Genomic DNA, 22792 nt, shown 5'->3' with positions numbered 1-22792 from the left:
CTTTAACTATATATAGTATTTAATGTTAATGATCATGACAAGTATTTCAAAAGATATACATGTGCATTTTATTTAACAACTAACAACTTCTCCAATTATGTATGATACCTAAGAGTGGAAAGAGTGATGTCAGAAAACATTTCAAATAATTATTTTGATCAGAATACTCAGACTATGATAACAAAGAATCATAGTTCACAAGTATAATAGAACCGGGGGAAAGGGGGAAAAACCCTACTTGATTTGTGCAAGGCATGGCAGAGACCACACCACTCTTCAAATATCTTTGCAGCACATCATTTCCATCAATTGAGTTTTTTGAATCTAGTTCCGGCTCCACATCATGTAAAGTTATCTGACAAAGAATTTCTTTAGCATGGTTCACATACTCATGTAATAGCCTCATATCAGCATCAGAATACCAATTTTCTGACTTATCAAAACCCTTCCCATCGACTATATTATCCCAATAATGCAGTACAACCTCGACGATACTAACAAATCTGTTTTGTATCAGAAATTTTAGTAAAGAAGTTAATCTCTGAATATTTTCCGAACTAAAGAGAGATTCCCTTTCATTGATGTGAGGCTCCTTCAGTAACCATGCAATGTCCAAAAGCAGTTCTGAGATTGCATTTTGTCTTGACACAAAAAACTCACAAAAGGCTGGACTAGCACCACTAACTGCATTTTGCGACATGATGCTATCTGCACAATAGGGTTCACCTAATGCATCCTGAATCCTCTTCATTTCAGAGCATACATTATTGTTACCAACGAGGATAGGGACAAAGTTGGATATTCCAGATACATTCTCAACCTACAAAAGAAAAACTGGATTAATTGTACTGCAGAATATTCTCAATTGAAATAATAAAATAATGATCAGCTTTTTAGGAAATTAAGTTCTCGTCCTAATCTAGATAATAACATGGCAGACAAAAGCAAGTAAAATTGTAACAATGGCACTTATATCAGTCAAAAAGTGTTATTTTTTAATTATGAATTCCTATATCATACTAATATCTCGCAGTATTTTTTATCAAATCTCCAAAATAGGCAAAAGCAAGAACGGCGGAACCGGTACCAGGCACCGTACCGGTTGCCTGGTAGGACGAGTCGGTATAGGCAAGCGTCGTGCCGTGTCGGGGCCGTACCGACACATCTACGGCAAGGGAGAGGGAGAACGAGAGGAAAAGAGAGAGCGGAAGAGGGAGGGAGAGGGAGAGGAGGAAAGAGAAAGGACGGCCGAGGCTGGCCCCGACCAACCTCTCTTGCTTCCTCTCCCTCTCCCTCCCCCTCCCTTCTCCGCTCTCTCTCTTTTCCTCTTCTCCTTCCCCTCCAGCAACCCGTCTCGATATCCATGGCAGAACTGTCCCAATCGGCCGCCGATAGGGCCCATGACACCCCAAACCAGGTGGCTCAGGATGGTTCCACAGACCTTGGGCAAAAGAAACATCAAAAACACAGTTCTAGCAGGTATGAAGATACATCATAATAACAACAAATTTAACTGTCAATAAGGCTAGGAAGTCAATGAGACACAGAAACATTGTGTGCAGACCACCAAGTAATTTGAAAATTTCTTTCCCCACCAACTTTTGTGTAAGAAAATCTACCAACTCAATGTTTAGATACAATAACAGTAGTCAGATGAAGTAGCCAGAGAAACATGTGTGCTAAAATTAAAAATATAGTCAAACCTGTGTAGCTAGATATGCTTAATATTGTCAATAAAATGTAACTCAAACAAGAAGCTACACATTAAAGAATTCTATGGCTTGGAACTGCATATCTGCACGATCTTCTATTATGACATATCCAGAAATTTTGGACAGTTAAAGTATCTGTAAACAAAGCACTTATGCTGCTTGTAACTATTCCAAGGTAAAGACATCATAGGCTTTTCCTGCCATGCCTTGAATTATTATTGCTCCTATGGACACGAGCACTGTCAGCCCAAAGTTATTTCAGAAATGTTAACCAAACAAAAACGGATAGCTTTTGAATAACAATTCCTATAGGAATAACAATACATGTCCCACTTTTTCTTATTTCTCAAACTAAACACAGCCTAAGCCCTTGACCTCCTCCTTCTACTTGGCTGCCCTTCTTCCTTCACCTTTTTATTTCAGCTACAAGTGAGATAGTATATTTTCTTTTGGTTTCATGATTGGATTTAAGAACAAGACTAGAAGAAGAATATAGTGGGATCAAGCATGGGATGATACGGTGCCCTTATTTCTTTTTCTTTTCATCCCCACTTGTCTCTTTGATCATTGAACATAAGGTACCATATATAATTTACTTTTCATCTTTACAAGTTATGCACTTTGATTCTCTTGGACCACGGGATCATTTGTTCTTAGAACTTTCTTTTTTCTTTTGAGAGCTGCTGCAGGGAGGGGGTGCTGGGATTGAAGAAAATTGTTGATCAAAAAATTTATAGATCCCCTGTGATGATCAATCCCCATCCCCAATAGAAAGTGACTCAAGGCATCTGAAGGCCCAATGACAAGCCAACCTAAACCCATTTTTTATGGGTTTGTCATCTTCGATCACCATGACATAGAGTTGAGACTTTCCAGCTAAAAACACTTGTGAAGGAACCTGCAAGACCTACAAGGGTCTCGCAATGGTCATAAATAGCACGGTGATTGAAGACAAAAACCATGGAGAGGAAGTACATGTTTCAATTATGGATTTCATATTTGATAACTCTATCACCTAGTTATGAAATGTGAACATGTCACTTTATTCAATCACCTTGAACAGAACTTAGGTGTTAGGGTTTGCTTTTTTTAGGCGACCACCCATCAAGCATTAAGGCACTGAAACAATGCAACCATTAAATTGTCAGAACTAATCTAAATGTTCACAGGGTTGAATGATTGTTCAGTGCAAAACACACATGTTCACTAGTTGTAATTAAAAACAAATTAACTGTCAATGAAGGTAAACCATCAAAGGTGTATGTTGATATTCAATGGTTGATAATACCACAACAAGAAGGAATTTTGATTACTTACATGAGCAAATAAAAACTAAAATTAATTAAAAATGCTTCATTTTTGAAATTGTCTTTTACATAGTCAAATATCACCAAAATCAGGCAGCGACAGAAGAAAGCGTACAAGTCAAAATGAGAGAGACAAGAGCAAGAAGAGAGAGACCTCAATAAATGCAGGGCCAAAAACATCCAAGTCTGTCTGAGTTATATTTATCCTGAACATCTCATGGTCAGAATTGTGGAGGTACTCCACCCCATTTTCATCATAATACTTGCTCTTCCCATGACATATGACAGAACAAGAATCGAAGTTGAGATATTTTCCAGCAAATGACACAAGAAACCTGTCATTAAAGATAAATTACATCAATTTAGTGACTTCTCTTCTTAATAAAATATTTTGATCACAAACACTGATACAATTCATGGTTATTGCATAAAAAGAAATACCAAAATAACATATTCACAGGGTATTCACGACCTCAAAATGGTACTCACGAAATATAAAAGAAACGTTACGATCATTATAGTAACATGTTGATGACAAACATAATATATATAATAGAGAAGAAAATTGCAACAAGATTATTATAAATCAACTGATAATATTAGAACAAAATCATAGCTGATAAATGCAAAATGAACTCTTCCTTTTTTTGGAATCTTCCATATGTAAAGATTTTAAGACCCAAATAAGAAGCAGCAATTTAAACATTCAGGGGCTCAGAAGAAACTGCTACATAATGGGACACCTCCAACCCACCACCTTTAAATTGGTCATACAGCTGTTATTGAAACCATGCGGAAGCAGTGCACAATTCAAACAGGGATAACGGCAATTAAAAACTTATTATCATGTCAAAAGCAAGTATGCTATATTTTTTTATAAGTGGAACAGAAGCTATTGTGCACAGAAGGTCTGCATCTAATTTACAAACCATTTTTAGTAAAACAATTCTCTAACAACTTTAAACCTCTGGTGCAAACATTAAAGAGCACTTCATATACACCATGCTTCAATTGCATGGGATATGTCTTTATGATCTCACCTTTCTAAGCTCTATACAATAACTTAAGGATACCTCCTGATTATAAATTCTAATTGCAGCCTGTTTCTCATTAGCGGAACCCAACTTGATATCAGCAAGCTAATCCTGTAGGATAGCATTTATACTCCCAATGCCCCAAGCATTCATGTTATAGCCTCATTTAGTATTGCAGCATCATCTCCTTAGCAGATACCCCTTGGAGCCTACTAAACCTCATGGGCTAACCACAGATGGAAATTCAGGTTATTAAGCATGCACGTCACTGTCCACATGGTTTAACAATCCACTTTCTTCTCTTTCAGTCTTATTTATAACCATCCAGATGAACAAAAAATTAAAAATTTTCTCTTTGTGATAGCAAGAAAGTAGCTTGATAGATCTTGCACTAGCACACACACAGACACGCACATGCACACATGTTCACACGAAGCTGAATATTGGTGACCATTATAGGATCTTAAAATTTTTCCCCACTTCCGGCACCCTTTGAGTGACTACAACAAGTGGAACATAAACCTTCACCTCCAAAATTTCGCATTTTCCTTTGCTAAAACATAAGCTTGTTAGCTAAAAATAATTCTGATTATGTCATGAGGCTAGCACTGATTTCCTTTCAAATCTTTTAACTAACAGTGTAATCAAGTTTAAATTTTGGGATATGTGCACCGTCCCTAAGTTCAGTCGAATTAGAATGCACTTCTAGTAGTATTTCATATGCATTTTCTCATATTGTTTGATCAAGTTTAAAAAAAATTATGTGATGGGAGAATGCTTGGAATGTATCACCCTCCTTATTGTCATATCTCAAGCTAGAAATGAGCACAGTCAGCAGAGAGGAATGATTATGGATAAAAGACCATAATCAGATTATTCGACCAATACACTGGTTCAACGAAAGAAGAAAGTCTTTGCCACACATATATGAAGACCGAACTTATTAATCATGATCTAGTAGGTATACTCTGCTTGCATGACCCCCTGGAAAAGGACCAAGGGAGACAGCGATTCCTGTCTTATTGTATTAGTAATGATACTAACCAGGTTTTCTTTTCAGGATGGCACTAATTAAGGTAGTGACGCAGGACAGCCTTGGGGAAAGAGAGATTTGGGGCTTCAGGATGCCGAGGCTAGACTGAGAGATGGCAGAAATTTCTGTTCCTATCTGCACTGTAAATAAAAATGAACTACATGTTAAGTCTCCTGATGAAAAATATGGAACAAACGATTAGGGTTTAATCTTGGGTTGACGATCTAGTGTTAGATCATAAACATCAGAAAAAAATGTTTAGAAAAACATAAAAGAAAACAGATATAATAAAAGAAGGGAGAGGGATATGATCCAGACTCAATCTGGGGTGGTTTCACTCCAAGATTGAGCATCATCCCTGAAATAAGAGAAGAGAATCAAGAAAGAAGAGATGATAACTTGGATTCACTCCTGAGGCATCGTAACCAACTTCGTATCAAAGGAGATCTCAAAGCAAAACATAAATAAATCCATGAATCGACACTGTCATCACAACCCTAACAGAGGGAGCAGCGACAAGTTAAAGTTGACCTAATCGTGGCATGGGGCCAAAATGCACCTGTTCTTATAAATTATAATCTAATTACAAGTCAGCCATGTGACTAAGATAAATTAAAATAACAATAAGTTCATGCTCAATTTAACTTTGGCCAAACAAAATACAAGAAAACAATAGAAAACTACATGAACCCAACTAACAACTCAAACCATAAAACTGAGATCAAAAGACTCAAATGACTCAATTAGCTAAGACTCCATGGACTCAATTAAAGCCCTTAATCATCACCAGATGCTCTCTGTTTGCAAGTCTCCTATCTGAAAATTCAAACTTCAGCAGCTAAATCAAGCAGTTCAAAGTCATGGCTCCACAAGTTCGAACAGTGAGAAAGAGAAAAAGAAAGGAAGAAAGGTTCGAGTGAATAGAAGACTGTAGGTGAAAGGTGAATTAAATATCTATAGACGGATAGACAGCTCCTATCAGGTTCTCCAGATAAATTTACTATATATTTAATTTAGCTACCAGCAGCATATGTTGTTGGTTCCTGCCACATGACATACCTCTTGCATATTTCGTAAGGTTCAGTTTGAGAATCAGTAAGTCTACGCTTCTCAAGACATTTAAATTTGGTAATAAAGCTTAAGTTTCACCAGCAAGGAGGAAATCAGTACTATTTGTGTAAGGTGCATATTAGTTTCATTCCATCAGTTCATTGGCATAACTTGCATATTTCCTAACATTCAGTTTGAGAATAAGCACAAGTTTGTTAGAAATCTATGCTACTCAGAACATTTAAATTTGGTAAAAAAGCTTAAGTTTCACCAGCAAGGAGGAAATCAGTAGTATTTGTAGATTATAATAGAACAGATATTATGAAATATACTGTTTTTCATAAAATTCATTTTTCACATCCTGTCAGTGTTCCCGAAACAGGTTTTGAAAATCAACAGAACAAGTGTCTTTATATACCTTGTTTTTTCAGGTTTTTGCATAAATCTGTTTTAATGAAACCTGTAAACCAAGCAGCTCCTCAAACTAGAGAAGTTAATGTAATCAAATATTCGAAACACTTACCTAAATAACTGAATAAAAAATTAAAATTTGATTGCAATATACAAAATAAATAGTTTAACATTTTCACCCAATACATATTGTGGAAAAAGGAAACTTTTGTAAGCTAAAGGACCAATCAATCTTAGTAGAGCATCACAATTCCATACAGCATATTTTAGAATTTGTGGTCATCCATAAGTGCAGAGATTCACTTATACATCATGCAGCAAAAGTCATAAAACGACTGATACATTACCGAAATTTAGGCTGGTTAAGATTACTTCCACAGGCAACAAACTCCATTGGTTTGCCAGCTTCAAAATAAGTAGGGTAAACATAATGTAGCCTTGGAGCTTGAACCTCCATCTTGATGTTCATCAATGATGTTCCATCTAAAATCACAAGTAAAAAATCTGAGGCTTCACCACATGCCCTCATCCATAGGACACTAATAGGGAAAAGGAAAAAAAGAGAAAACAGAATGTTCCAAGCTAAAGATATAAATAGAAAACAATATCATCAGATGTGCTCAAACAAAGGACACTTTGAAATCAGCCTACATAACTAAAATGTTCCTATATGACATGACTATAATGTTTTTATATGACTTGCACTTGTCACTGAGATGATGCAGACAACTATCTGTGATTCATGAGACTAGCATCTTATGCATTTTCTTAATGAAATAGAAGTCTAAGCCTTTTATTTAAATCAATCAATATGAAGCTTATCTGAGTGTTCACCATAGTAGTCCCAAGGGAAGAAAAGGAATAACCTATGCAGCTAGGCTAACAAATTTGTCAATCAAAATCCTATCACATGTAAATGATTACAATAAAATAAAGGTGCAAGACTTTTACTTGAATCAAAAATTAATGAAGCCTCTCTAGTGCTCAAATAGCAGTCTCATGAAAAACGAAGGATAGCGTCTGCATATGCCCACATATTTGTCAGTCAAAAATCCTATCATGCAATTCACTAAAACATAATCTATACATCATGCATTAAAAACATCAAAAAATTTCAGCTCCAAAGTTAGCATGATAAGTTCAAGATTCATGACACCTTTCTCCAGACTATCACCTAAACTAGCAAATTCTTCTAGCACAGAATTAGTTACTTCTGCCTTTCATTTTTCTTGATGCTTGTGACATTAGTGGTTTCCCCAAATGTCCTTAGAAATCCTAACATTTCAAAATGCACTCTTTAGAAATGAAGTAAAAATTGTTTGTGCCTAAGGAATATGACTCTAAAGTATTTGTGACATAAATTTGTGCTTATGATGTTTTACCAATAAATAACAAACTTTCCACCCAAGAATAGAAAGCTAGAAGTGTTCCACAACAACATATACATTGCTATACATGTAAGTTGATCTAATAACTACTAAGAAGCCCCGCCCCATTTATGTTGCATTGCTTATGAGTCATATTCTCACCATTGCTAAAAATAAAATAGGACTCAAAAAATGGTAATGATCAAGGTTTTAAATCCCGTTGGACAAGATTGTCCTGGTTTTTCCATGGAAAAGCATGCACCACCTTCCTGCCCCATCCTGACACTTGGGAGAGGGATGTCCCAAAATGCATTGATCGAGATGCTAGGACAATGGCAGGATGTCCCGACCTAGTGCTTGGAACTAAGATATGCCGTCTTAGTACCGGGCCCCGTACCGGTGCCATACTATCGCTATGTCGGTATGGTATAGTACGGAGCTAGTTTGACATACCGGATATCAGTACACCCACCATATCATGTACCAATACCGAACCGGTATAGTATACCTCGTGTAGCCCAGTTCGGTACGGTACGGCGAATCTTGCTTAGGACAGTATGCCATCCTGGTATCCTGCGAGACATCTCACCTTTATTTGAAACCATGATCATGGCACCACCTTATTTACTTGAATCGGTACGGTACGGCGAACCTTGCTTAGGACAGTACCCCATCATGGCATCCTGCGAGACATCCCACCTTCATTTGAAACCATGATCATGGCCACCACCTTATTTACTTGAAAGAATATTAGTGTGAATGTCTTGAATGCAATAATCTGTCAATGGGACGCAATACTATGATTCATATGCAGCCATGCAAGCATGAAATGCATTATTGGAGAACATCTCACAAGCATGGATGGCATAACATGCGACAGTAGCATGCCGACCTAGCCTACCACAATACGTACCATGCCATGTTGTACCCATACTTGGCATGCAACTAGTACTGCACCGATAAATTATGCCTTAACATGCCGCATCGATTAGCTAGTAAATCTAAGTTTACAAATTACAAGAACAAGATGAAAACATGCTACTCATCTGATGGAGAAGATACATGCAGTCTGATCATTCAATGCAATCAATGGTTCTCTAACTTGACAATTCAGCTGCAAAAAATATTTTGAATTGAGTATAATGGTTGAATCGTTGCCATACCATTTAATCACTGGACGGTTTTCACACTTAAAGAGATGCCTATTTTAGTTTTCTTTAGGGTCCATACCTCTGTAGTCTTATCCAAACGTAACAACACGTACAAGTACTGTGAACAGGATTTCCACCAATAGCAAAAATTTCTTTGGTTGGATTTCTACAAAGAGTTTCTCCAAAGAAAATGCTCACATAAAAGTTGTCATACAAGAAGCAAGCTCAAAATCATGCCCAGGGGGCATACCGTACCATACCAGGAGGGAACTAGTACCGAGGTGTGTACCAACCTATACCAAGGCGTACTAACTTGTGCTGAGATGCAACTAGATGAAAATTGAGAAAAATAAAACAGGGGAAGCGGCTGCGGAAAAAAAATTAGATTTTTAAGTGAAGTCAACAAACCTCCGCTGCCCCCGCGGGCTCCGCACCCCCCCCCCAAGCTTCCGCCTGCCCTCTGCGGGCAGCGGAGGCCTCTCCTCCCTCCCTTTCTTCCCCGCTCTCTCCCCTTCTTTTCGTCTTCCCCGGCTCCGGCTGGGTTCGGCTCGTGCTAGTTTTCACAGCTCCAACGTACCGGTTACACGCCGGACCGGTCCGATACAGCTCGAACCGGCCAGTTCGGGCCAGTTCGTCAGACCATGCAGTATAGGACTATAGGGTGCGTACCGTACCGCACCAAACCAGTATGGTATCGATACAGTATCCGCAACCGAGACTGCGGACCCTTTCATTCTTTAAGCTTTTGTTTAAAAATCTTTCTTTTTTAATTTAGATTTCATATTAAAACCAAAATCTGATTCAGATCGTTTTGTGCTGGTAATACAACAGATGTTCAAGTTATTCAGGAGGTGGTGATTACTGCATCAATTTCAAACCAAAATTTTAAACACAGAACTTACAATGTGAATACCTTTTTCCTTAATTGAGTGCAAATATCCTTGATTTTATTGCCTGATATCGACTTGATGTCAAGACTCCAAAGATTTGATGAAAACTACCTGGCCAAGAAAACCATGAAACCTAAAAGGCCAGTTGGTAGGAAGACCCATTTTATTGTCCGCAAATAAAGCTCATGCAATGAGGAAACATACCCCCAGGATACCACGAGACAGAATCAAGACAGCTAGGACAGATGATAGCATTTGCTAATTCTACTTTGAGGCATATATTACGAATAAAAGAATACTAAATCAACTAAATCACAAATATTAATCGTCCACAGTCCAATGGGAAAGGGATTCAATAATGGGTAGATTCTTAGACTAATTAAACTCAACAAAAACATATAAAACACCCAAAACTTCATGGGTATTTAAGCATGAGAACTCCCATCAATAAAAGTGGTAAAAATATCATGAGATAATATCCAAATCAAAGATGAAGCTAGAAGTTGAAGAGCATCACTGTCTCCAGCAATCTAAAATCAAAAACTATTTCAGAATACGATCAAAATTATATTGCCATTACCTAGTCAGAAATAAAGAACAAATATAACAAAGTCAAGTCGGTGTAAAATAAAGAAATAAGATGAGATACATTGACATTTTCTAGTAAAGTCAGTTTAATAATGCGTACCTTTCAAAATGTGAATGATCATATGACTAAGATAAATAAAAAAGGTGCCTCTTCCCAACAGCAAACTTCCAGGTGCATTAACTAAGTCTCCTATGTATTGGGCCGCATCTCGATATAACTGTTTGGAGCAAGTTTATTTTAAAATTTTACAACATTTTGGAACTTACGCCTTGATAAAATAATATAGAAATAAACTCATTTCTAATACATCATTAAATGATAATCAGCAAGAGAAGCGCACAACTGCAATCCTGAATAAATATTATAGATTTTGATGTAGTTCAGTACAGAGCAAAAATATGGAAATAATATCATGCAAATATTTTCATCAATTGAAGCCATATCGACTGTTGTTCATATCATTAAGGCATTGAAATGGGACAAAGACATCAGGAATCCATAAGATAGTTATGCCAAAAACTAAATAATATACATTAAATGATTTAAATTACTTTATACTCTACAAACCAATTTACGTTAGCACATTCCTTAAATTTACATGATTGAGGGTAAAAATTTATTATATCTAATCAAGACAGAGTTGTTATAATCTTTGATATTCAGAATATTAATTATTAGCAACCAGATATCAGCTTCAAAAAAATCGTCAAATAAGTGGGTTATCAGACATAGGACCTTTATTGTTTCCAAACCAGTTTAAGAACTCAAAGAAAAATCCTGGTCCTATATGAATTCAGAAGTTCATCCTAATCGAGCATTGAACTATTTGCAAAAAGAACTAACCAGATTGTCGTGCTCCATATAAAAAAGCAAAAAGCTGAAGTTTTCTGAATCTTCTTTGAAAAGCAGAGAAAATAAGCATAAGAGATGAAATAAAGAGACGAAGACGAGTTTGGCTGAACGGACCCGAAGCGGGCAGTTCAAGCCGTACCAAGCCAAACCGATCAAGAATCAGAACGGCTCGGGCGGTCAGGCCAGTTTAGCTGTTAAAAATATTCTGAGCCTCCTGTTAGGCCTCTCCATGCCCTCATTCCACTTTTTGCATGCCCCCAAGATGTCGTTGTGCATCCCTAGCACCCCAATCCATGCCCCAACCAAAGCCCTAGGTCCTCTCTCCCTCCCTCATTGTTGCTTATCGTGCACCTATTCCAAGGCGAAAGACCCCATGTGAGGATGATAGTATTATTTTGATGATTAACAAGTAATTATCAAGAGTATGTTATAAGTTAAATTGATACTTCATTTATAAGTTCATTACTCTCAGTATATTTGTGTGATTGATAATAGATACATGCTTTGTTCATTTAAATGAATCTAACCTTGAGAATGCAGCAAAGTGTGGATTGAGTCGACCCAAAGATTGTTTGAGTCGACCCCGGCACATCAAGAAATCATTTGGCACACTCCTGCATAAATGGCACAGATGAACAGTTGGTTGGGTCGACCCAAGGTAAGCATGAGTCGACCCAAACTTCAAGAACCTCAAAACATGAAGGAAATATGTTCTCTGGATTTACTGAGAGGGTCGACCCAAACAGTGGTTGAGTCGACCCAAGCTTGAGTCGACCCAAACTCTGAGAGGGTCGACCCAAAGGCAAGACAGAAAGACAGACAGAAAATGGTTCTCTGAAATTACTGAGAGGGTCGACCCAAGAAGAAGTTGAGTCGACCCAAGTGAACTTTGAGTCGACCCAAAGAAAGGATGGGTCGACCCAAGTGAAGGAAGGCTGAAATCAAAGTTTCTGTGTTCTCTGAGAGGGTCGACCCAAGGAATGTTTGAGTCGACCCAAGGCAAAGTTGGGTCGACCCAAGGACAGGTTGAGCCGACCCAAACACGGGCTGAACAGTAACGGCTAGTTCTGCAGATGTACTTTTTGTCCTTCCCAAGGTCAGTAACGGCTAGTTTTTGAATTCTAACCATTGGGGCTTGACCAAAGAAGGTGGAAAGCTATTTAAAGGGGCACTATTCATCAGAGAGAACAACTTTTGAAAGATATATCAAAGAGTACTCAAGAACAAAAAAGTGCCCTAATCTTCTTCATCAAGAGCTTCATTCAAGAATCAAAGAAAGGGATTGAGCAGATTCAAAGAGGCATCAAGAGCTCCATCCCCCCTTGAAGAGTGAAGCATCCTTGACAAAGAAGAGCAAAGCCACTTCAAAGCGATAAATACTTTCTAACTCTTCTTTGTAGTTTATATTGTTTCATATGCTCATTTAGGAGTTTGAATCTTTTCTTTTTGTTTGTCAAACACTTTGTAAAGGTTCGTTGGTTAGCCCGCAAAACCAACAAAGGTTTTTGGTGAACCCGAAAAACCAAAGTGTAAAGGTTCGTTGGTGAGCCCGCAAAACCAACAAAGGTTTTTGGTAAACCCGGAAAACCAAAGTGTATAGGTTCGTTGGTGAGCCCGTAAAACCAACAAAGGTTTTTGGATTGTGAGCCCGAAAAACAATCCAACTGTAATCCGCGGGATTATAGTGAATTCCCAAGGGGACGCTTGGGGAGTGGACGTAGGTGCTAAGGAGAGCACCGAACCACTATATATTGTTGTGTTTGTGTTGTGCTTGTGCTTACGTTTATTCTTGCATCATCTTCTATCTTTGCACTAGTTTAAATCATTCAAATAGTTTAAGGAAGCATCCACCGCACTTAATTAAGAAAACGTTTAAAGCACCAAAATTTAGAAGAAACCAATTCACCCCCCCCCTCTTGGCTTGTCACCTTGGGCAACAAGTGGTATCAGAGCAAGGTGCCCTAATAGTACTCATTGATCTCACAATCAAGAGTTAAAGATCATGACAACCCAAGTGGGATATTCTATGAGTGAGGGACAATTAATTGATAGACCTCCACTATTTGATGGTATAAACTACACATATTGGAAAGCACGCATGCGCATTTTCATTCAAGCACATGACTACGATTTATGGAGTATCATAGTCAATGGGCTACACACAAACACTAATCATGATAAAGAAAGGGCTCAGCAAAATGCAAAAGCCATGAATATTCTATATTGTGCATTGGATGATAGTGAACTTAATAGCATATCTTTTTGCATAACTGCTAAGGAAATATGGAATATGCTTGAAGTTAAATATGAATGCACTAACATTTCTAGTGAATTTGAAACTAGTTCCGAAGAAGAAGAGCATCAAACTGAAACTGAAAATCTATGCTTTGGAGCACATGAAGATGAGGTATGTACTCGAACACAAAGTGATTTCTCATTCAAAAATCAAGTACATACTGAAGCTCAATCTGATTTTACATTTGATGAACTTCATGATGCTTTTTCTGATTTATACTTAGAATATAAGAAGCTTAGTTTAAAGAATAAAAAGCTAAATCAGAAAAATCTATCTCTTGCTGAAAGCTATAATATAACTCAGAAAAATAATAAATTACTTTCAGAAGACAATGAAAGGCTAACTAAAGAAGTTAACAAATTTAAGCCTATAGTTGAAAAATTTACTATCAGCTCTGAAAAACTGAACTTAATGATAAATAATCAAAGAGCTGAATTTGAAAAGGCTGGATTAGGATATCAATCTTGGTACACACAAAAATTCCTTAATGATATATGTGTTAAATCCTCCACTATCTATCCTAAAACGGATTCTAATTTATCTGATGAACCTAATGAACAAAAACAAAAAATTAAAAATCCATCATCCACTTATATTAAATCAATGTTTGTTAAATTTAATAAGAGTATGCAGAAATACATTCCTTATAATCCTAAATTCTGCAAGCCTATGGACAAAATAGCCATTAAGAAAATATGGGTTCCAAAAAGAACAATAATAGCTAACCTACAAGGACCCAAAAGAGCTTGGGTTCCTAAGTTGAAAATCTGAATATTTTCTGTAGGTGTGTCTAGCACTCAAGGCTCCAACAAAAGATGCTAATTTAGAAATTGGGTGCTCTAGACATATATTAAAGAATGAAACTTAAAATATACTTTAGAAAAATAATTGAAATGAAAAGAATAATGAAATTAGTAATCCTTGCATCTCATCATTCTCTTTGCCTTAGTATCTAATTAAAACATAAATTGGAGGTATTAATCAATTTTGTGATATAGGTAATATTTTTAAAAATATAATCAAATCACTTCATTTTATAGTATGCCTTACTTACTGCTGGATAAGTTGCTAAATGATTAATCAATTTATTAAGAATAACTCTATGAATTCTCTATCTACTTGATTGAGAGTTTTTATCAATGGTATTATCTTATTGATCATAGACATGAGAATGTATACTTGGTATGCCTTTAAATATATGCACTATGAATACCAAGATTAAAGAAACCACTTTTGGCATATAAAATCAACTCATACTAGTATGGACTTAATCTCAAAAGACCTTGTCATTGGTTCACTTAGATTAATTTTTGCAAGGTCAAAGTTTGCTATGTATGTCATCTAGAAAAATAAACTAGAATCATTTCTAAATTTGAAAATATTGTTTCCACCTTTTAGCCGTTGGAAATTCTCCATAAGAACTTATTTGGATCTCTAGGATTGTGAACCTAGGAGATAAGCTCTCTAATTTTGTAATTATGGATGATTTCTCAAAGCTAATGTTGGTTTTATTCTTGGCACTTAAATTGAAATATTTTCTGCTTTGGCACAAACTTACAAAAGGTTTCAAATGAAAAAGGTTTGCAAACTGTGAAAATTCATGGCACAGCTTTGAAAACCAATTTGTTGATAAAATGGTATTGAATACAATTGTGCTTGCACCAAGAACACTATTGCATATAGGGGTTATAAAAATAAAAAAAAAATAGAACCTTTGTTGTGTAAGGACAATGTTTTGTGATAGCAGTTGATTAATACTATCATCACAGCTTGTCATATTATAAGGTTTCTATTAAATCTATTTTTAAAGAAAACCCCATATGAACTCATGAAAAACAGAAAATCAAATGTTGCATACCTTCATGTTTTTTCAGTTATACATATTATGTTCTCAAGAATGAAATATATGCCAAATCTGATAAAACAAGTATTTCTTTGGATATTACTCTTTAAGCAATGCATATAGAATATTCAATGAAAAGATACTAGTTGTAGAAAGATCAATTTATATTATTCTTATTAAAACTAGATCTTTTATTGAGAATATAGTTTATCACTTTGATTCTATGTAACAATCTGAATTTTGATAGAAACAATTGTTTAAGATAATTTGATTAAAACTCAACTTGTATATCTTATTGATAATTGTCTTAAGCAAATAGAATATAAGCTAAATTAATTCTGAAAATAAAAAAAAAAAATTGATTTGACCTTGATGAATCCTTCTATTGCCTCACATGCTTGTCCTTGAACCATTTTACTTAATGAAGTTATCTCTTTAGTTCAAGTGACTTGTGCTTGCTTATATTTAGACAATCTCTTGAGTAAAGTGACTTAATATTCAATTATTGTCATATCTTATGTTGAGTCATCTAGCTAAGAAATATATTGTATGAATGTTTTGTATCTTGAAGAAACTAATGACTTTCCTTCAAGAAAGAAAAAGATTTTATTAATGATACAGGATTTATGAGCAAGAAATTTCAACTTGAAGGACACCTCGATGAAAGATACAATAAACATTCTCTTGCAAACAAAAAAAAAAAGAGAGATTTTCTTCAGCCAAGGGTGTAAAGAATCTAAAAGGTATTTGGCTTGAAGAATGCTAAATGCACTGGTAATCTAAACTCTTCTCTTGTAAGTTAGTTGAGCAAAATCAATAGTTTGAAATTATATGGTAGCATGATTAAACCTTTAATTGCTGATCATCTTGATATCATGCTTCATTCTCATGCTAGTGATAATTGTTTCATGGTATGATTAAATTGAAGTTTACTCTTTCCTTTATAATGCATAACCATGAAATACACAAGTTTATGCCTCAAATCTCTAATTCAAAATAACTTGTGATAAGCTATGAATCATTGGGCATAATGAAAATGCTGTTTGCATGATATATATTTATATGCAGCATATTAGATTAATTCTTTATTCTGCTCTTTCATGTAACTACTTGAAAATAACAAAAAGAGAGAGAGATAAAGAAAAAGAAAATGAACATTGCTCAGAAGAAGTAAAAGCTAAGTAAATACTCCAATCTTAAGTAAAAGCAGCGCAAGCATGATATATTCAGCATATTTGTGAGACTTGTGTGAACATTCTTTTGGAAGGAATAAAATCCGTAATTAATTATATTTAAATAGGGAGAGTTTGGAGTGAATATCTTGTTGCTAAAGAGAACAGTTTAACATTTCTATATTGCTCATTATAGGGATGGTGCCAATGGGGAGGCTAGGGGTAGTACCCGGCACTATTTGACCCAACTATTCGGTGTAGGGTATATTAGGGACGGCACAAGAGGGAGGCTAGTGGTAGTACCTCGTGCCCCTTCCAACTCCACCGGATAGGGAGCAAATAGAGTATAGAGCATAAGAAGGTAAAAATGAAAGTATATAAGAAGAATCAAGTCAAATTTTTAATCACTTGAAAACACACTTTAAGGATGAAATCAGTGCAAGATTATATTTAAATAGGAGAAGTTTATTTGAAAAGAATTGATTTTGATCATTGACATGCTTGCTCTTAATATTTTAATGCATGACTTAACACATAATATATTTTGCATATGGCATGATGTCTTGAATTATGGGTTCTCAATATTTTGTAATGCTCCATGCTTGGACAATTTGATTGAATGTTTGAAATACTACATAAAATTTTTATTTGGTATTATTGAAAAGAAATTTCAGAATTGTCGTTCACAATCATCTTTAAAATCTGAAAGTTGAATAAATTTGTAAAAAGGAGAAGAGAAGGATATCTCTATTTAGGCAAAATAAATTGATTTTGTTTTATCCTTCAACTTGCTTAACTTTGGTATATAATGTTCAAATTCATACCAAAACTCAACATAAATACAAATATTCTGAATATGCTCTTATATGTTTGAAATATGTATTTTCAATCGTAATGATTTAAGATGAGCTACAATGTGAAGATACATATCTCAAATTACAACTTTGAAAGCCTCCTTGAGAATCTTTATGAAATTCAGAATCTGATTTTGTATAAAAGCTTAAACTCAATATGAATTTCTAGATAAAACTACAGCTTAAGAAAAATAGAATAATTCTGATGCCTTGATTGCTTGCCCCGATACGCATCTGAAACATATCATTTCTTATCTTCAAAGTGTACTAATATTGGTCTGAATGATGTGTCTTTCGATGATCTTGATTGCAAACAAATATTTTTAAATATGTGATTTTATTTTGATATTGAAAAGATTTATTGTGCTTCATATATACATTGCTGAAAAACTTTGATTAAGAAATTGAGTTCTATAAATATATATACTTCAATGATCATCCATATGTTTTTTTCCTCTCCTACATTATTAAAGACTTCTATCAAAATATATATGTATATATATATTATTAAAAGAGTGAATGATCTTAAGTTTAGAAATATTTCAGCTCACTCAAATGATTCTTAAAAGAAAGAAAATGTAAATGCTTTTGAAAGAATTTGAGCTTCAAATGAATTATTTTCTGATTAATATTTCAATACATTTTCTCAAAGATTAAGAGGAAGCATAACTTGTTCTTAAAAGATTAAAAAGAGTGATTGCTATAAATTTTGAATAATTCTAGATCACTCTACATTCTTGATATCATAAAGTTTCAGTTTTATTCACGTTTATCATTAAAATCTGAAATTCAACAAAAGATAAGAATAATTAAAGAAGAATGCATCTTTTAAGCGGGAGCTTTAGATATTCAGTATCTTATCCTAAAGTTACTTTAATTTGATGCATACCTTGAATTTTATGGATTGATTTTGATGAACCTCCTTATACTGCAAGACTTGCTTTAATTATATAATAAGTTTATACCTTGAGATGAGTTCTATAAAGGTTGTCTTATCTCAAACCTTGAGTCTTATGAAAATAAAATATATTTTCGAGATTGACAATTTTATTGAACAAATTCTAAAACTCTCAAATGGAATGATTAATTAAGGGGGACCCGTGAGCTATCTAGGGCACTGTTTACCCTTTGTCCTCTTCCGAAAACCTTATTTTCCACTCTCAAATCTTCTCCAATCATCTCCAAACAGTAGATTACTTCAAGATCTTGGAGAAATGGGACCCGAGAGAGCCGTAGCCAAGCGATCCGGGAGAGTCTCACGATCTTGTTTAGAGACTAGGATATGTATCTAGTTCTCATATGTATTTAGTGGTTATCATGCATCTTTAAACTTTGATTGAGGAATATTGTATTTGCTTTTGCTTTTGATATACTAAAATGTTCCTATTTTGATCAATGAAGTTTGAAGTTTGGTATTTATTGCATCTTTTCCCATGTACCTAATTGATGATAACAAAAAGGGGGAGAAGAAAAGAAAGAGTATTTAATTTGAGAAGTAAAGAAAGAGTATTAATTTTCGGAGAAGTAAAGATATTGTTTAGAGAGTAAACAAAGTAACAAAAAGGGGAGAAGTAAAGATGTCTTAAGAGTAAGTAAAGCAAGCTAAAGAAAGGATTATGTAAAGAAAGAGAAATAAGAACTTATGCAAGAAAAGAGAAATAAATGGGCAAACAAATTGAAAATCATATAAGAAAGCTTATACATCTAAGGGGGAGCAATTTGTAACAATGAAATTGATTAAATCAAAAATTTCTATCAAATTTCAGAATTTGGCACATATAAATTCAGAATTTGGCACGCACCTCTCGCACCCCGATACATAAGCTGAAACTCATATTTTATCTCAAATTTTTGAAGTTTCATCACTAATGAATTATAAATGAAAGGGGGAGCAATTCAAAGAGTCAAATTGGCAACATTTAAATGATATAGGGGGAGATTTCACTCTTATATATGAAAAGCTGAAATTCAGCAATTTAATCCCTTTTATAAACTGATTTTAAAGACAAGTATCAATAGGCTTATACTCTTTATTTTGTAATCATCAAAAAGGGGGAGATTGAGGTGCGGAGGAGGTGCGGGAGGCAGTCTGGGCACTGGCAGCGGACAAAGCTGCAGGACCAGATGGTTTCCCCCCTTTCTTCTTCCGTAGATATTGGGGTATCATTCGGGGAGCTGTGATCGAGGCTGTTCAGTGTTTCTTCACTCAGGCAGCCATGCCTGAGGATTGGAAGGCCACCTTCATTACGCTCATCCCGAAGCGCCAAGAGGCAGTAGAGCCGAGTCACTTTAGACCCATCAGTCTGTGCACAACCTTGTACAAGGTTGTGGCGAGAATCATGGTAGGCAGGATAAAGCCCCTACTGCCAGGCATTATCAGCCAAGAGCAGGGGGCATTCATTGCGGGAAGGAACATTTCCCACAATGTCATGCTGGCTCAGGAGATGATGTGGGATCTCCAGCGAGCATCGAAGCGGGGCAGTTTGATGGCTGTCAAGCTGGATATGGAGAGGGCTTATGACAGGATCAGATGGAGTTTTCTCCGGAGGGCACTGGAGGCTTATGGCTTCCACAGGCGATGGATTGGATGGATCCTAGGGTGTGTCCAGGGGCCAAAGTTCTCTATTTTGGTCAACGGCACACCTTCGGTGTTTTTTGAGTCCACTATGGGGCTGCGGCAGGGATGTCCCTTATCCCCTTACTTATTTATCATTTGTTCTGATATATTGTCCCGTGCCCTCCAGAGGGCGTGTGCAAGCCGGGAGCTGGAGTCCTATGTTCCAGCACCGGGGGCGGGACCTGTCTCTCACCTACTTTTTGCTGACGATTGTCTTCTTTTGTCCAGGGCGCGGGTTTCGGAGGCACGTGTACTTCGCAGAGTGTTGGCAGCTTACTGTGCGGCATCCGGACAGAGAATCAACTTCACGAAGTCAGCCATCCAGTTCAGCCCTAGCACAGAGAGCAGAGTCAGACAGGAGATCAGGAGTATCTTGCAGATGCCCGAGCATGAGGGGACTTTGGTTTACCTGGGAGTTCCCATCACGGGCCGGAGGCTACGTGTGGCGGAGTGCTCGGGGTTGGTGCAACGGGTCGAGAGTAGGCTGGAGGGATGGAGGGCATCTTCTCTATCCATGATGGGGAGGCTGACACTTGTCAGATCGGTGCTTGGGTCCATGCCGGTATATCTCATGGCCAACACTGTGGTCCCTAAGACGACTCTGTTGAAGATTGAACGTCTTCTCCGGAGCTTCCTCTGGGGGTCCCATGGTGGGGGTCGTGGGGTACATTTGGTGGCCTGGGAGCGGGTATGCCGGCCCACCAGTGAGGGTGGTCTGGGAGTTCAGTCCCTTCTGGAGCGGCGTGAGACACTCATTGCACGGCATGCAGCTCGTTTTTTGTTGGAGCCATATGGGCTTTGGAGTCGGGTGATGGCAGCCAGATATGGCCGAGGGAGCCCTGAGGTGGCACGGCGTGGTCGCCGCATCTCTTTCATGTGGCGTGAGATTGGGAGGTTCCTGCCGACCGTGTTAGCTCATACCAGGTGGCTGATGGGCGATGGCCGGACCATTGTTGTGACTGATGACCCGTGGGTAGATACCATTCCCTTGAGATATTGGCCGACGACGGTGGATTTCGAGGCAGCAGTGGGGCTCCGGGTGTGCGACCTCTTAGCACCAGGGAGGGCAGAGTGGGACGCGGACAGACTCCATCAGTTGTTCGGGGCACATCTAGCCGAGAGGATCCTTTCGCTGCCAGTACCAGGATGCGAGGGCCCAGATGTCAGGGTTTGGAGCACTTCATGCAGGGCCAGTGTAAGGCTGGGTGATCTGGCCCGGGTTATTCAGCGCGAGCATGAGAGTGGATGGGACGGTGCCTGGATTTGGAGGTCTAGGCTCCATCCGAGAGCAGCACTTTTTCTATGGAAGGTGATGTGGGACCGCCTTCCGACGAGAGCTGTGCTGAGCCGACGTGGTCTGGGGATCCCTGCGGAGTGTGGGGCCTGCGGTGCGGATGAGTCAGTTGATCATGTACTATTTGGATGCTTTTGGGCGAGGCAGACATGGCAGTGGACGGGTATCCCAGAGGAGGTTTGGCGGGAGAGGAGACTGTTTCTACAGATGATACGACAGTGGCTGGCTAGTCCCCGAACATGTCAGGAGGCTATCCGAGCGACTTGCACCGCCCACCAGATCTGGTTGGCAAGGAACGCTCGCACTTTTGGCGAGCGTAGGATGTCGCCGAGATTTGTTGCGGAGTCCGCTCGAGTATTGGCGATGGAGTCCAGACCTACCAGCCCTTCAGATACGACCTTGATAGCTCGGGACACCTGGGGTTCTTTCTCTGCTCAGGCAGCTCTTCGGATGGTGTTTTTCACCTGGGAGCCCCCACCCCCGAGTTTCCTCAAGGTCAATTTTGATGGTTCAGTACTAGACAGTGGTACACGAGGCGGTGCCGGCTTCGTCATACGAGACCCTCGTTCTAGGGTAGTGGCAGCGGGCGGTTGCCGGCTATTCGACACATCAGTGCCAGCGGCGGAGTTGCGAGCTGCCTGGACTGGCCTCTGCCATGCGCGGCGGGTACTACGGGCTAGCTCGATCATCTTGGAGGGCGACTCATCCACTGTCATTGGGTGGATTCGGCGGGAGAGCATTGACCATCCTCTGATCCGGGATATTAGGATGATGATGAGGGATGTTGTGGCCTTTGAGGCTAAGCATGTATTCAGGGAGGCCAACGGGGCGGCTGACTGGGTAGCTGCATATGCAGCACACCATTCGGGATACGCCCTGTGGGCAGGAGAGCGGGAGTTGCCATTGGCACTACGCGAGATTTTGTATTTTGACGTTCTTGGGTGTATTCGGACACGCGTTGTCTGAAGAACCGTTTTAAGCAAAAAAAAAAAAAAAAGGGGGGAGATTGAGGATGATAGTGTTATTTTGATGATTAACAAGTAATTATCAAGAGTATGTTATAAGTTAAATTGATACTTCATTTATAAGTTCATTACTCTCAGTATATTTGTGTGATTGATAATAGATACATGCTTTGTTCATTTGAATGAATCTAACCTTGAGAATGCAGCAAAGTGTGGATTGAGTCGACCCAAAGATTGTTTGAGTCGACCCCGGCACATCAAGAAATCATTTGGCACACTCCTGCAAAAATGGCACAGATGAACAGTTGGTTGGGTCGACCCAAGGTAAGCATGAGTCGACCCAAACTTCAAGAAC

At 37.8% G+C, this 22792-nt stretch overlaps 1 protein-coding gene across 2 annotated transcripts in view; it reads right to left on the bottom strand.

Moving 5' to 3' along the window:
* LOC103721038 (squamosa promoter-binding-like protein 9) overlaps positions 1-22792 on the bottom strand; it is a 43365-nt gene that overhangs the window by 2595 nt on the left and 17978 nt on the right. For both annotated transcript variants that reach the window (XM_008811069.6, XM_088713538.2), the window contains exons 6-9: positions 10644-10761; positions 6895-7030; positions 3174-3354; positions 239-820 (exon numbers count right to left, since the gene is read on the bottom strand). In XM_008811069.6, the coding sequence (XP_008809291.4) occupies positions 239-820; positions 3174-3354; positions 6895-7030; positions 10644-10761 (1017 nt within the window). The remainder of the gene's footprint in view (positions 1-238; positions 821-3173; positions 3355-6894; positions 7031-10643; positions 10762-22792) is intronic.

Source organism: Phoenix dactylifera, chromosome 17, assembly GCF_051530095.1.
Source record: "Phoenix dactylifera cultivar Ajwa chromosome 17, Ajwa_hap1_PhDact_Kaust_v1.1, whole genome shotgun sequence".
Classification (NCBI taxonomy): domain Eukaryota; kingdom Viridiplantae; phylum Streptophyta; class Magnoliopsida; order Arecales; family Arecaceae; genus Phoenix; species Phoenix dactylifera.
The sequence above is the reverse complement of the archived record's forward strand: the minus strand, read 5'-3'. Positions and strand labels throughout refer to the sequence as shown.